We start from the raw sequence: 14622 nt of genomic DNA on the forward strand, positions 1-14622 counted from the left end.
CATCCACCCACCAGGCTCAGCTGCATTGGCCAAGAGTAACAGTGCATCTGCACTTTTCTGAGCAAATCCCCAAGATCTTGTCGATACTTTACAACACACACATGCTCATTCACACAGTCTTAAGGACTACGGCTATTTATCTGTGTCCTCTAAAATTAGCATGTGCCAGGCATGTGGCAGGTGCTCGGGAAAGAGTTCTAACTGGATTCTCAGCCTTCTGCTGGAATTCACATCTATCAGATGGAATTACCCATTTTTAGTTAGTTTTTATTTTTACCAACAACTGTAATATAGGCCCTAGCTATACCATCTGGATTAGGCCTCTTTAAAAATATCATTTATCTAAGCATATGCAGCAGGATTCCTACTAGTTCAGGAATTATTCACGGGGCAGTTATTGCCAATACTTCCAGTGTTGGAGGGAAAGAAAATCATAGTTGGAGTAGTTGCTGCACGCGCTCCCGCCTGTGTGCTTTGCTCTTTTCCTGAGAGAGGTAGGAACGAGGTTAAGGGTACTTTATTTGGCACAACAATGTGCATATAGTTACCACTTCTGTACTGTACACTTGAAAATCGTTAAGATGGTAAATTTTATGATTTTACCACAATAAAAACAAAGTACTTAAAAAATTTCCTTGATGGTGCTAGAGATCTTCAGAATTCTTGGAAAAAAAAAAAATCAGAAAGCCCTTGCAACCTCATTGGAAACTCACTGCTAGAATATAACACAATGAGCATCGAGCTCCTCTACTGTATACAACTCACCTCTCACAGAAATAACGTCTTACACACTTTGATCTCTGGTTAAGTTGGTTAAGTCCAACCTTTTTCACAGAACTTGCAAAGCCCTTCACAGTCTGGCCTTTGTCTATTTCATTATGACTAACCCATACTAGTTAGTGGTCATTTTTCCAATTCCTTGAACGGGACAATTTCTTCTTACCTTAGGGCTTTGCAAACGGCATTCTCTGTGCCTCAAATGCTTTTCCACCATTTTTCTTCTGCCTAACTCTAATTTATTCTTCAGAGCCCCACTTAAATATCATCTCTTCAGGGACGCCTTCTTTAAAATACCAAATGAGGTTTGGGCCTCTTGCTTTGTGGATCGATCCATCCACACTCTCACAGAAGTCTGGTCTGGATTTTTCCTTTGTAGCATGTAATACAATTGTATTTATGTAATTATGTAATATTAGGCTCTCCCTCAGGACTGAAAGTTCCACAAGGTATGGACTGTTTGTTGCAAACCACTGTATTACCCGGGCTCTGGTAGGCTGTATACAGCAGGTACCCAATGCTCTCTTAACAGACGCAGCCTTTTATCCCACAAATTTATCTTACAGATATTCTCAAAGGAGTAGGTGGAGAGGCACATCAAGTTTGTGAGCTTGGTGGTGGAGACCGTAGCTGAACAGCCAGAGAGATGAAAGAGCTTAGGGCTGGCTAAGTGGGGAAGCAAGGAGGGAGTAACGAGGGTGTTCATTTAATGAGTTTCCCCTCCACTCCGCCAACATCCCATCCCCTCCCAAACAAGTCATTCAATAGTAATCATGCACTCATTTCTCTGGGGAATAAGGTAAACTTCAGATTACAGAACCAAGGTAAACAATGTTGCAGAATTAAAATGTGTTCAAGAAACCAGTCACAATTCAACTGCATTAGACTTCAGCACGGAGATGACTGTATTCCTCTGAATAATCTTCAACTTAGGAAGCTTGTACTCCTCCAATATGTGGAGGGACAATAAATACACTTCGTCCTGCTCTTGGTTGCTGAGGGAGAAGTCCTCCCCTGATGGCCCAACACTATTTCCTTTTTGCTGCTCTCTTCCCTTCTCCTTTCCTTGGTTTCCCCTTTCCACGAAGCTTCTTCAGACGCCGCTGCTCATCCTTAAAGTCCTGATGCTCATCTCTAAAAGAGAAAGAAAAAAAAAGTAGCCAGTATTTTTATCAGACTGGAAAAGTACACCAATCTAGAATGTTCTCTTAGGTGGTTCTGGTTATCAAGCTTTGACTCCTACAGGGCGCATGCTCAGCTTGGTGAACAGAAAGGACAGGGAACCCCCGACATACAGATGGGCTGTGTTCCCAAAGTTCATTTCTAGGTCAGTTTTCCCTCACAGAAACAATGCTACCCACAGCTTAATTACCAAACCCGCCCATGTAAACCTAGGTAGCTAGGGGACAACACTGATAATTGCCCCAAATTTCCCTGTAACACTAAGACTAAACACTGAAGGGGGCAGAAAGTGGGTATAAGCTTCAACAGCTACACGAGACCCTGAGGGGCCCAGGGATTAGCACCTGCTACAAACGGGAAAGGTCTGGAGGAAGCTGCCCTGATGGCAGTGGATGATTCACACAAAAAGGCTGCCGGGGAAAGTCTCAGGCAGAAGGAAGCCGGATCAACAGACAGATCCTCCAGGGGTCAAGGCTGCCAGGACTGTCTGTACATACGAATGAAGACTGCCTGTACTGTATAAAAATATCTGCGTTCTAAGATCAAATACGGTCAGTGTTCTTGGGGGACTGGCTCTAGGACCCCCCCCAGATACCGAAATCCACTGACGCTCAAGTCCCTTACGTAAAACAGCATAGTATTTGCATATTCTACACTCATCCTCCTGAATATTTCAAATCATCTCTACATTACTTACAACACCTAATACAATGTAAATGCTATATAAATAGTTGCCAGGTGTGTGGCAAATTCAAGTTTTGCTTTTTGGAACTTTCTGGAATTTTTTTTAATATTTTTGATCCGTGGTCGGTTGAATCTGCAGATATGCAACCTGCAGATATAGAGGCCCTCAAACAGTATAGTGTTTAAATATGTAAGCTGTGGAACCCATTTGACCCTGGGTTTAAGTCACAGCTCCACCATTCAGTAGCTGTGTGACCTTGGATAAGGAATCTTCCCTCCCTGCCCCTTGGTCTCCTCACCTGTAAAAGGGTGGATAATGGCGTACCAATTAAATGTAAGAGAGGGGTTTGCTGGGCCCAATTTTTAACTCCCTAGGCTGTTTTACTTTATTTTTTTATTTTGGCCGTGCCATGTGGTCCGTGGAATCTTAGTCCCCCAACCGCATTGAACCCGGGCCCTTAGCAGTGAAAGCTCAGTCTTAACCACTACACTGCCAGGGAATTCCCCCTAGGCTGTTTTAAAATAGATCAGTTTTAAGGGTATGATGTTTCATTCCATGAACATGAGAGGTACAACAGACCTCTTAGGGATCAGCTATGATTGCCCCCCAAATAAGTCATTCTCAAAAACAGAGTAATTCTTCTGAAATATAAGTCAGATCATGTCACTCCTGTTTACAACCCGGCAAACTGCTCCCCGTTTTACTCAGCCCCCTGCACAATCCACCTCCTGTCCCACTGTTCTCCCCTCAGCCTGTGCAGCCCCTGGAACAGACGAGGAACATTCCAACTCAAGGCCTTTGCTCGGCTCTTGTCTCTGCCTTGCAAGCTCTTCCCTGGGTCCCACCTGGCTCACTCACCACTCTCAAGTCTCTGCTTAAGCCTCATCTTCTCAATGAGGCTAACCTTGACTGTCCTGTTTAATACTGTGCCCAGTCAGCACTCTTGATCCTGCTCAGCAGGCTCTACTGTTTTTCTTCCCTGTAGCACATTCAACTTGGTAACACACCACATAATTTACTTATTTAATATGTTTCCCCCTTCTCCTTCCCTCCCCGCCCCCCAACCTTTCCCGACAACCTCCTCCAGAGAGCAAGCGACCAAGGCAGGGGTCTTTGTCTCTGCTGATGAACCAGCCCAAGCACCTGCTTGGCTGAATGAGTCACTGTTTTTGAGAACCTGCTTCCCTCCCTGTTTTGTAGGTCTCTGAGTAAGATTTTCTTCATTGAAGACTGTCTAGTTTCATCCTGCCTGACTTCCCAGGAGGCCTTGTGTTAGAGGCACCATTTACCATAACTAGTGGCTAAATGTGAAAATAATTGTGCTTTTCCATGGATAACTAAATGCTAAGTATTTTTTCTCTGTCCCCAAAGATAGTCAAGGCTTTATTTTTCAAACAAATGGAGAGTAGCAGCAAACAAGTAAATTAAAATAACTGAATGTATTTAATTTGGTTATGGGTTATGATTTTCTACTGAGGACATCTACCTTCCAATATTTTATTTGGGGTAAGAATAAAATTAATTTTTATTTTTTGAGCCGAGACTAATGGCAAGGGAGATAATCCCAAAAGCAATTCCAGAAATTCAAAATACGTCATGGACTATCATCTCTAGTAATATATTAACTAAGAAAATCTATTCTATTTTGTTAATTGCTGTTCCCCTTGTGCCCATCTTAAGTGCCTGTACATGGAAGGTACTTAAAAAAAAATCTATTGGATAAAAGAATGTACCAATCTTTAGTTATCTGGAATGAACTATTAATTTTATTATATTAGCGCCAACAGTCCCAAATTAATGTTTGTACTGTTGCCCTAAGACAAGTCCAATTAAAACTTGTTAAATTGAAAAAAAAAGTAGGCATTTTAACTTTATACAATTATGTACTGTTTAAATTCTTTTATAATGAGCATGTATTTGTTTGGTAACTAAGACTTTTTTTTAAAGAAAATGGTCACATGGGTATTTGATCTTTTTTCTTTCTAGAGCAGTATATCATCTTAAGCACCCACTTCCGACACATACACAAACATACAAATGCATGGTGGAAAGAGCCTGCTACTCTTACTATTACATATTATTATCCTATTATAATGTTGATTACATATTACTCTTAAAGGTAAACTACAGCTTATTTAGACCAAATTCGTATACCAAAAAGGGTACCAACTAAAAGTGTCCAAAGAGGGTGAAAGGAAATAAGAAATCCTACAAAACTGCCCTCAGGAAAGGAAGGAGGCTCCCCCTCGCCAGTTAGGAAGCAGATCAGCCACAGGGCAGGGACTCTTTTCATCTGACCAACAAGAATGTGCTCAGTGTTTAGGCCAGTTTTCCTCTGCATCCATTGAGTGCTCTTAGATTAATGACTAATTTAACATCTCACTATAGCTCAGTATCTAGTCAATGTTAGTCACATTTTAGACATAATTAAATTATGTCTTCCAATAACTGCATGTTTCTTTTTTTTTTTAAGTATATTCATTATGGATATTTTGAAAGCTTTCCCCTCCCACAACTGTACCTTTTGAACTACCTGGGCACTATTATAAGAACCACAAAACTATAAAGATAGAAAGGCTAATTTTTTCCTTTTCTGATCTACTAAACAAATTTCTTATAGGTTACTCTTCGTGTGTGTGGTTTTTTTTTGTCATTACCTGTAGAGTCCAAGAAAACGTAGTGTCCCCATGAGTGCAAAATAAGTGTTGTGATTAGGATACCAGTCATAAGTCTCCTTCCTCTTGGCCAAAGGCTGCTCGCTGAACAGCTTCACCACTTTCATGGATTTGGAATCAGCAGGCCTGGCAACTTCACCAAACAGCCGGGCACTCAGACGACTCATGCGCAAGGCATATTCTGAAAGTGACGACATTTCTTGCGCAGCAAGGAGCAAGAGTCCCTATAGAAAATGAGAAGAAAGATAAACAGGTTAGTGCAAGAAATTCCCAGATTATCGAATGAACGGTTTACAAAGTGAAAACACGGCAAGCCACACGTGAATCAGTTCACATCTTTGGCAGGATGTGCCTTGGCGTTGAGAAATATCCACAGTCCAAGTGGCTATTTCCTTTGCATGCTTTACATTTTTTGCATCTTTTTTTTTTTTTTTTTTGCGGTATGCGGGCCTCTCACTGTCCTGGCCTCTCCCGTTGCGGAGTACAGGCTCCGGACACGCAGGCTCAGCGGCTACGGCTCACGGGCCCAGCCGCTCCGCGCGCGGCATGTGGGATCCTCCCGGACCAGGGCACGAACCCGTGTCCCCTGCATCGGCAGGCGGACTCTCAACCACTGCGCCACCAGGGAAGCCCCTTTTTGCATCTTTTACATTTGGTGTTCACACACTATTACGTCCCAGCTGTACTGCCTCTTTTACAATGAACGATTTTATGACTCAATAGGTTATTTACTGAGAGTCAGCTTACCTATTTGTAGGCTAGATGAGGACAGGGAAACAAGTTATCCTACCACAGCATTGTTATTATACCTTCAGAAAACACCTACCTCAGCAATCTGCATAATAAACATGCTGACTGCTTGCCACCTAAAGGTTTAATCATGGTGGAGAAATAATTATGCTGTTGTCTTTATTATCAGCCCTTTGAATGCTGTTCTCCTCAAGGGCTCCAGATGGCTCTAAGAACAGCTAATGAGTTATGAGGTCATTTAGCCTCCAGGTTGCTGGATTGAATTCTGCCTAGAGACTGAGAGCCAGCTGGGAAAAACAAAGATAGTAGTCTTATAGGAATTAACTCAACAGCTCAAAAGATTCGTTTTATTCCTGAACAAAAGGCATTTATGAATTGTGATGTTACTTGCCTTATCTTCCATTTTATATATTCTGCTTTAATGAAAATTAGCTGAATTCTTATTAGCTGAAAACAGTAACTTTTTCTTCAGAGGCATAGAATGTTGAAATAGTATAAGAATGATATCTGTAATATGCAGAAATTATAGGTACTATATATCGAAGATTATATAGGTGATACATAAAAATCAAGAACGTTCACAGGTACTACAGCCAATATTTTATAATAACTGTAAATGGAGTATTACCTTTAAAAATTGTGAATCACTATATGGTACACTTGTAACATATAATATTGTACACCAACTATACTTCAATTAAAAAAAAAAGCATTTGAGAGTTCCTTAACTGAAAAAAAAACAAAAAAACAAAGAATGTTGCTGGTGGAATAACCCTCATTCCATGCTAGTTCAAATGTAAGGGTACCTGTTGGCAGAATATGCTAATTTACATGAAATTTTTATAGTGAGATGAGAGTCTTTGCTGACTAAGACAGTATCCTGGGGGACAGTTCAGCTGGGATGAAAAGGAGTTGATCTCCAAATAGAAAAAAGGCATAAACCTATCTTGAAAAACCAAGAGAAGAAATATATTAAAAAACCCTCCTCAACAGGAATGCCGCCAAGTTAATTTCAAAACTGCTCTGGCAATTTAAATATCCAGTATTTAAATTAAAGAATTTTTCATGTCCATTCCAAGATCCATTGAAAGAGCAGAGGATGACCTCAAACCAATTTCAGGATGTTAGTCTCAAACCATTTACCTTCTGAACACCAACTGAGCAATCTTGGGCCAATAGCGCCACCTGAAGGCCAGCAGTGGGAGAACTGTCCAAGGTCTCTCCCCTCCAACCTGGGATCTGTGCAAACCTTACTTACTCCTTCCTTTTCCTTTCAGCACTCAGTTCTAGGATTCCTTTCTCTCCCAACTCTTGCTCCATTATGTGGATGGGGATGGATTGGGGTTGTCAGAGATGTATAATTTCATCAATGAGAAAAAAAGTCATTAACAGTTAATGTATAAAGAGAAAACAGTCAGTGCTATAAACCTCTAAAGGCCTTGCAAATTACCAGAAGTTGCCTTCAGAAGCTACAAAAAGTTTCTTTGCATGCATTATCTTTTGTCTTCTTTCCACTTTTAAGGTTATCTTTTTCCCAAACATCAGACAAAAAAACTTAAAAACAAAAGGTTTCTTAATCAACTTTTCTTTGTTTTGCTTAATTACCATTATGGCATCAGAACAGATTTCTGTTGCCATTGCACAATATTTCCACGATCAGTTATTTGTAAGGTGGTCTAGGAACTATCATTTTGCTACAAAATTTTCACGAAAATATGTTCTGAACCCCAAATCATTTTATTTTATTTTATTTTATTTTATTTGCAGTACGCGGGCCTCTCACTGTTGCGGCCTCTCCCGTCGCAGAGCACAGGCTCCAGACGCGCAGGCTCAGAGGCCATGGCTCACGGGCCCAGCCGCTCCGCGGCATGTGGGATCTTCCCGGACCGAGGCACGAACCTGTGTCCCCTGCATCGGCAGGCGGACTCTCAACCACTGCGCCACCAGGGAAGCCCCAAATCATTTTATTTTTTTTTATTTATTTATTTTTTTTTGCGGTACGCGGACCTTTCGCTGCTGTGGCCTCTCCCGTTGTGGAGCGCAGGCTCAGCGGCCATGGCTCACGGGCCCAGCCGCTCCGCGGCATGTGGGATCTTCCCAGACTGGGGCACGAACCCGTGTCCCCTGCATCGGCAGGCGGACTCTCAACCACTGCGCCACCAGGGAAGCCCCAAATCATTTTATTTTTAAATGAAGAGGCAGCATGGAATCCTGAGGCCTAGGTTTGAGTACTGGCTCTGCCACTCATCAACCGGGTTATTTTGAACAATTACCTATCCTCTCTAAATATGAGTTTCCTTTTCGGAAAACAAAGCTTGAAGGACCATGTGAGAAACAAGACAGTGGCACTGAATCAATGGTAAACTAAAAAAAGAAAAAAGGAAAAACCTGAACATGCTTGGTGTTCATACGTTCTATACAGACACATTTGTTTATTCCTTGTCCTCATTTAATCATGTAAAAAAGCATCTGCACACTCCATGTAGTTGAACCTGCACCTCCCTGGAATGGTATCCTCACTTACAGACACTGACAGCCAGAGAAACATAGACGAGGGGACCAGCAGCTTGGTAACCTGACAGGTAGTAAGGAGGGAGGGACTCACTAGGACAGTGGTCACGGAAGCCTTCCCAGGATGCTAAGTTATCTCCATGCCCACCATGGAATGTAGCAAAGTACTGGGACACATAGCTCATAAATAATAAGGTCTCATTAGAATCCAATGGAAATGGTCATATCACAAAATCCAAGTCCTAAAACTTTTATGATGGAGAAGGAGAATAAGCCTCTCCAAACCTGAATCCTTTACTAGAAACAGAAACACTTGCTAAATAGAAGCAAACTGGAAATGCCTATGACAGTTGCCAATTACTGCTTTGTAGTCTCTTACAGAGCACAGACCTGTATGCTTCTGATGAAGTACAGCATAGGAGCTTGGTAAACCTTCCTGTTACATAGACTAAAACAGCTCACAAGTTCTGCTGTCCATAAATATTGGTCCTGAGACTGGCAAACTGCCACTCTATTAGCTTTACGTTTTTTTAAAGATTGGAAAGCCTTATCTAGGATTTTTCAGGACCCTGGTATGCCCCTTTACAGAAACTTTCAACTTTATCTTAAAAAAACCATGATGACCGTGTGAAAGACATTAAGGTAAAAGGCAAAAAAATTAGATTTTTTTGAAGCTATTCTAAGGGGTAGAGAATAGTCACTTAAAATATCAAATTTTCTTTAAATGTGAACTAAAGAAAACAGTATCATGAAGAAAAATTACCTGGACTTGAAAATGCTAAGCAAAAACAAATTACTGAAATGTGCCGGAGCAAAACATGTTAAGCCCATAGGAGAAAATATCCATCTCTTTACTTTAGCATAAAAGGCTAAGTTTCTCTGATCGTTCTGATAGGTCTGATGCATTTAAAAGGTCAAGTTTATACAGTAACTGGCTTTGGATTAGGTTTGCCTTTTTTCTTTGAAAAGTGCAGATAATGTGCAGGAGTTCTTAATCTGGGTAACCCTCAGTGTGGTGAATCCCCGGGGGGAACTTTAAAAGTGAATGCTGAAATGTGTGTGTGTGTGTGTGTTTGTAAATTCTGCTGGGGGGGGGGGAGGTTTCTCAAAAACCACGGGTTAGTGGAGAGCGCCAGCTCTGGAGTAGAAAAGCTGGTTGGAATCTTGCCACTGCACTTTAATGGACATATCGTGTTTGCAGTAGTATGTATTCTTTGCCTTCGTTTTCTCATCTACTACAGGACAGTTGTACTATCTCACTGAATTATGAGGCTGACGTGCGAAACTCATGGCCCAGGGCCTGCCCTAATAGAGTTATCAGGCCTCAAGGAACTCACACAATGTGCACACGTGTTTCACAGAAAAATCTAGACACAGTGCTTTTTTTTTTTTTAAAGCCCAGTACCGCTTATTTTACTGGGTCGCAGAGACACGAACGGCTCTGAATGGATGTCAAGCTTTACTCAATTCAACAAGAACACCCCCAACCTCCAACCGCCTGGATCACGCCTGCCTGTGATGGAAGCAACAGTGTCAAGTCAACCGACGTTTAAATCGGTAGGGCATTTCGCTAATATTTTTCTTAAATATCATTCAATCATACTTTTCTGAAGCTGGTAACAAAACTAATCTGCACCCCCAGCCCCACAAAGCTAAGGCCAACTGATGAGCAGAGAAACCGAGCCTTGAATGCTGCCTAAACAGGAAGAGAGTAACTGCGCCGGAGAGGAAACTAGGCTAGCGTCCTTCGTTTGGTAAATCTCGCCAAGTTATGCAGGAAAAGGCCAAGTTGTTTGGGGGAGACCTGTGAAACCTCCGAGCTGCTTAATGAAATTGACTCGTCCTATTCCTGGAAACTCTACAAGGTTGGAGACCTCCGCAGGGTCTCTGCAGCCATTGCCCATAACTCACTACATGCCCCCCTAACAGTCACCTACAGACTTACCTATTCGCAAGCGTCCTCTGCCGCGCGCCCCTTTCCCGGAAGGCCCGCCCCCCGGTTCCTGCCGGAGACTTCAGCGGGGAGCAGTAGAGAAACGGAAGTTTGGCGGCTAGAGTGGAGTCTTAGTGAGAGACCCGGAACTCCTAACGTCTGACCTGGCGCCTGCGCAGTGAGACGAGCGCCTCCAGGTGAGCGGAGGACTGACGGAACGCAGGTTCAGGGACGAGAGGCCTGGCTTTCATGAACGTCCTGCAGGGTTCGCTAACTCTATTTTGTTGGAAATGGCTATAGCGCTGACCCCAACCCCCCAACCTCTGAAGCAATGTTTATGCGTGTGCCATGTGGTGGAGAATGAAATGCTTTTTTTTTTTTTTCTTTTCCTCCTTCCACTTTCTTTCTGCGTGATTTTTTTCTCTTTTCATCCAGCTTAGGCCTTGACGTGCTTCAAGCGCATTGCTTGACTTTAGGGGCTGAAGAAACTTCTGACTCATCAGGGGTGCTATTCCCCTCCCTCCCACCGAGCTACTCATCTCTAACAGTCAATTAGTATCGCTTCCCGGAGGCCATTCTTGATACCCCTTTGCTGGATTAGGGGAACTATTTGGAGTGCTCTGTGTTTCTCTACCCCACTGGCCTGGAAGCTTCTTCAGGGAGTAGGGATGGGGTATTTATCTGACTCCTCAGTAGTTATCTAGACCCCGCTTGACAGTAGAAACACTATTTTACTCCATAAGACATCTGCTCTCAAGCAAGCCATATAGGCATTGGCTGAAGCATTTGTTGAATATTTAATAGTTCAGCTGAGAACACTTCTTATTTTCTGAGCATTTTTCAAGGCCTGTCATAAATACTCTAAAATGTACCCCGGAATTAAGGTAAATCAGTGGCAAGCTATATTCCTAGAGGGTATTCTATTGACACCCTCTTCCCTCCTATAGAATTTTGTTTTATTAGGTTTTGATATCTTATCAATATGTGCTATAGAATTTGTTTTTATCAAGTTAAGTTTTGATATGTTATCAACCTATGATACAATTAGTAGCCTTGTTAACTTGGGTCTGGCTTAAGAAGTTGACACAGGGTGTAATGAGTATAGCATGCATAGCTCAGTCCAAAAGAAATATCCTGGGTAGGAATTTCACCTTGTCTTGGCTTGTTTTTATCCAATAACCACTGAATCACATAAACAAGGAGACTTCCTTTGAATACTGGCTGTTAGAAACTTTAAAGCCAAATTTGCTGTGGACTCATGGCAGGAACTATTATATGTATATTTGCATACACAAATATAAACCTTGTTGGCTCTGTTTTGCATATATATCTTTGGTTTTTCCCTTTTTGCCTATTTATTATTTATGTTGTCAGGATGTTTTGTGAATCTCTGTAAGCTACCATAACTTTCTTAAAATATAGAAAGGTATAGAGAGTTACAGATGGCTGTGTACTATGGGGCACTTTGTACCTTGTCTCTTATTAAGTCAATTTCATAGGGCTTATACTAGTTTCGGAGCCTGCTATAACAAAATACCACAAACTTGGTGGCTGAAAACATCAGAACTTTATTGTCTCACAGTTTTGGAGGCCAGAAGTCCAAAATCAGTATCAGTGGGCCCAAATCAAGGTGTTGGCAAGGCCACACTCCTTCCAGAGGCTCTGGGGTAGAATAATTTCTTTCACTCTTCCAGCTTCTGGTGGTTGCTGGCATTCACTGACTTACGGCCACATTATTCCAATCTTCAAGGCCAGAATCTTCAAATATCTCTGTGCCTCCTCTTTACATCACCTTCTCCTCGATGTGTATCAGATCTCCTACTGCCTTCCTCTTATAGGGTTATGTGTAATTGCATTTAGGGCCCACAGGATAATCCCGGATGATCTCCCCATCTCAAGATTCTTAATTTATTCATATCTGCCAGGGCCCTTGTCACATATATAGTGGGATTTACAAGTTCTAGGGATTAGGACTGATAACCTTGGGGGACATTTTCCTGTCTACCACAGAGTTGGAAACAGCAAGTCTATGATAATAGGCCTATAAAAGCTGTTACTGACCAATGGGGAAGTTTAAATATTATGATGGGCAAACTAATGTAACAATAAAATTTAACCTCCTGTGGATATTAACTTCCAGACTTTGGCTTACCCACTTGTACCTCCAAGCTAAAGCTTCCTTAAGGACACTTGTTATAGTCAGAGATTGCCTTATATATTTCTATTTTCTATAGCCCAGTGTTTTAAATTTGTGGGTTATGAATCATTAGTTGGTTGTGAAATCAATTTAGTGGGTCGTGAACAGCATTAAAAGACATTAGAATAGGAAGTATCAGAGTGCATCACATGTAGTGAGGGTAATTATTGTTTCATGAAACAGTATGTATATGTGTATTGGATCATGATGTAAAATATACTGCTCACTCTAAGTTGTGGTAAAATGGAAAGCCTCTTCTGTAAGCAAATTCATTCTTCATCATACTCAGTGGCAAATGTTTCTTGCTATTTGAGCAGGAATTAAAGCTCCCATCAATTCAAGTTCTTATTGTGTGGAATAGTCCACGGGGCAGGTGGATACCTACTCCTTGAAGTAAATTAATTTATAGAGCCCTTATACTCTTTCCTAGTATTGTGTGAGTTCTTCTTTCCTTCTTCTGCATTTACAATTGTTCTTTTCTAACTTTACAAAAGAAAGGTATATCCCTCACCTAGGGTGTAAAACCCTCTAGGATGACAAACAAAGGGACAATTCAACATGTTTTGGGAGAAGCTTCCTTTAATTATTAATCAAGGCATTATAAACCCTTCTTAGGCTTCCTGTCTTTTCCCATCTTACATATATCCCAGGTAAGAGTGAAGTAAGGCTGTTAGAAATATGGTAATTGGATATTTGTTGTGACTTTCTGAAATCAGATATACCGTGTGAGTGTGAATGGTGGGAGTGATAGTAATTTTCATCACATCTCTTTTAATCATCACATCTCTTTTATCTCTGTGGTTAAGAAGTGCATTATTATTGAAGGAGAGTCTGGTGAGAGCAAAGCAAAACCAGCATTGAAGAAAATATTGAACCCTAAATTTTTTTCACAGATTTAAACATAAGCAATATTTTCCAGCTATTCTGAACATTTATCTGTAAGATGTGTCATTATCTGGAAAGAAACGTGACTTTGAACAGCTGAAGGAGTGGAGGTTAGTGACAGTGATTCTTTTAAATATAAAATGGATTATTTTAAGAGACCTTCCTATTTTTTCCCATTATACAGAATAATCTGCAAAAAATGTCATATGTAATTTTATTTTAGATTTGGTATGTGTTGTTCAATAAAATTTAAAACGTATTGTAAAAATCACAGATCACCAAATAATTCCCATTCCCTCTCTTTTTAGGCATGAGGTTGGAGTTAATTTCATGGCAATCGTGGAATTGGGTAAGGCCATAGGATTATTTCTGGCCAGTGAGTTATGAACAGAAGTATTGCCTCTACCCATATGAAACCTCTAGAGCTCTCCTTTCCCTCTGGTGCAGGGGATCATCGCTCTGTTAGCCTGGGCCCTTGAGTGATTATGAGGAGCAGATCTGTTCTGCCAGCCACAGTGTGCATGTAGCTTAGGTTAGAAAGAAGCCTTTGTTGTTTTGAGTCATACCATTTTGTTGTTTGTTACTGCAGCATGACCTAGCCTATCCTGTCTGATATACTTATTTTATCAAATTCTGCATCAGTATATAAATACTCCCATCCTGACCTCACTTTATCTTTTAACATGTTTGATACTTTGTGCTTCTTATTATCAAAAAATTATGTGTTAGCTGCTGGACTGATCTATTTTTAACAACATACTTTTATTCCTCATTAAATATATGGGAAAAGTTTTTATTACTACTTCAAAAAAAAAAAACTGGTTACAGCTATTACAGAATTTTTATATGTGATTTTTATTTAGTTATTCCTGAAAGCTGAAAACCAAATTTCAGTATACACATGGATATACTTTATTAAAGGAATACTGTGCTTTAAAAAAATCATATTCTAATTCATAAATAATATTTATTGATTATGTTTTACTATTATGAATTAAGTGATGACAGACCCATATAGATTTATTCC

The 14622-nt window shown here is 40.9% G+C and overlaps 1 protein-coding gene and 1 long non-coding RNA gene across 3 annotated transcripts in view; one reads left to right on the forward strand and one right to left on the reverse strand.

Annotated features, from left to right (window-relative positions):
• Window positions 1–501: 501 nt before the first annotated feature.
• MRPS33 (mitochondrial ribosomal protein S33) lies at window positions 502–10621 on the reverse strand. Of its 2 annotated transcripts, none has more exons than XM_004321023.4 (3): window positions 10526–10621; window positions 5302–5543; window positions 502–1911 (listed from the first exon to the last, which is right to left on the reverse strand). In XM_004321023.4, the coding sequence occupies exons 2-3, from the start codon at window positions 5514–5516 to the stop codon at window positions 1806–1808; spliced, it is 321 nt and encodes a 106-aa protein (XP_004321071.1). In that variant the 5' UTR covers window positions 5517–5543; window positions 10526–10621; the 3' UTR covers window positions 502–1805. The 2 variants fall into 2 exon arrangements, with proteins under 2 accessions (XP_004321071.1, XP_019800882.1); XM_019945323.3 differs by lacking the exon at window positions 10526–10621 and adding an exon at window positions 7213–7351.
• Window positions 10622–10687: 66 nt separating this feature from the next.
• LOC109551638 (uncharacterized) overlaps window positions 10688–14622 on the forward strand; it is a 32471-nt gene continuing 28536 nt past the window's right edge. The window contains exons 1-2 of the long non-coding RNA XR_002178403.3: window positions 10688–10778; window positions 13604–13705. This is a non-coding gene — a long non-coding RNA (uncharacterized lncRNA). The remainder of the gene's footprint in view (window positions 10779–13603; window positions 13706–14622) is intronic.

Source organism: Tursiops truncatus, chromosome 9 (genome assembly GCF_011762595.2).
Source record: "Tursiops truncatus isolate mTurTru1 chromosome 9, mTurTru1.mat.Y, whole genome shotgun sequence".
NCBI lineage: Eukaryota > Metazoa > Chordata > Mammalia > Artiodactyla > Delphinidae > Tursiops > Tursiops truncatus.

Bases quoted from the DNA above. Each gene is read 5' to 3' on its own strand.
- MRPS33 (XM_004321023.4), bottom strand. From the start codon at position 5,516: ATGTCGTCACTTTCAGAATATGCCTTGCGCATGAGTCGTCTGAGTGCC. The intron at 1,912-5,301 runs GTAATGACAAAA...TTTCTCTTTTAG, and splicing joins CGTTTTCTTGGACTCTACAG to AGATGAGCATCAGGACTTTA.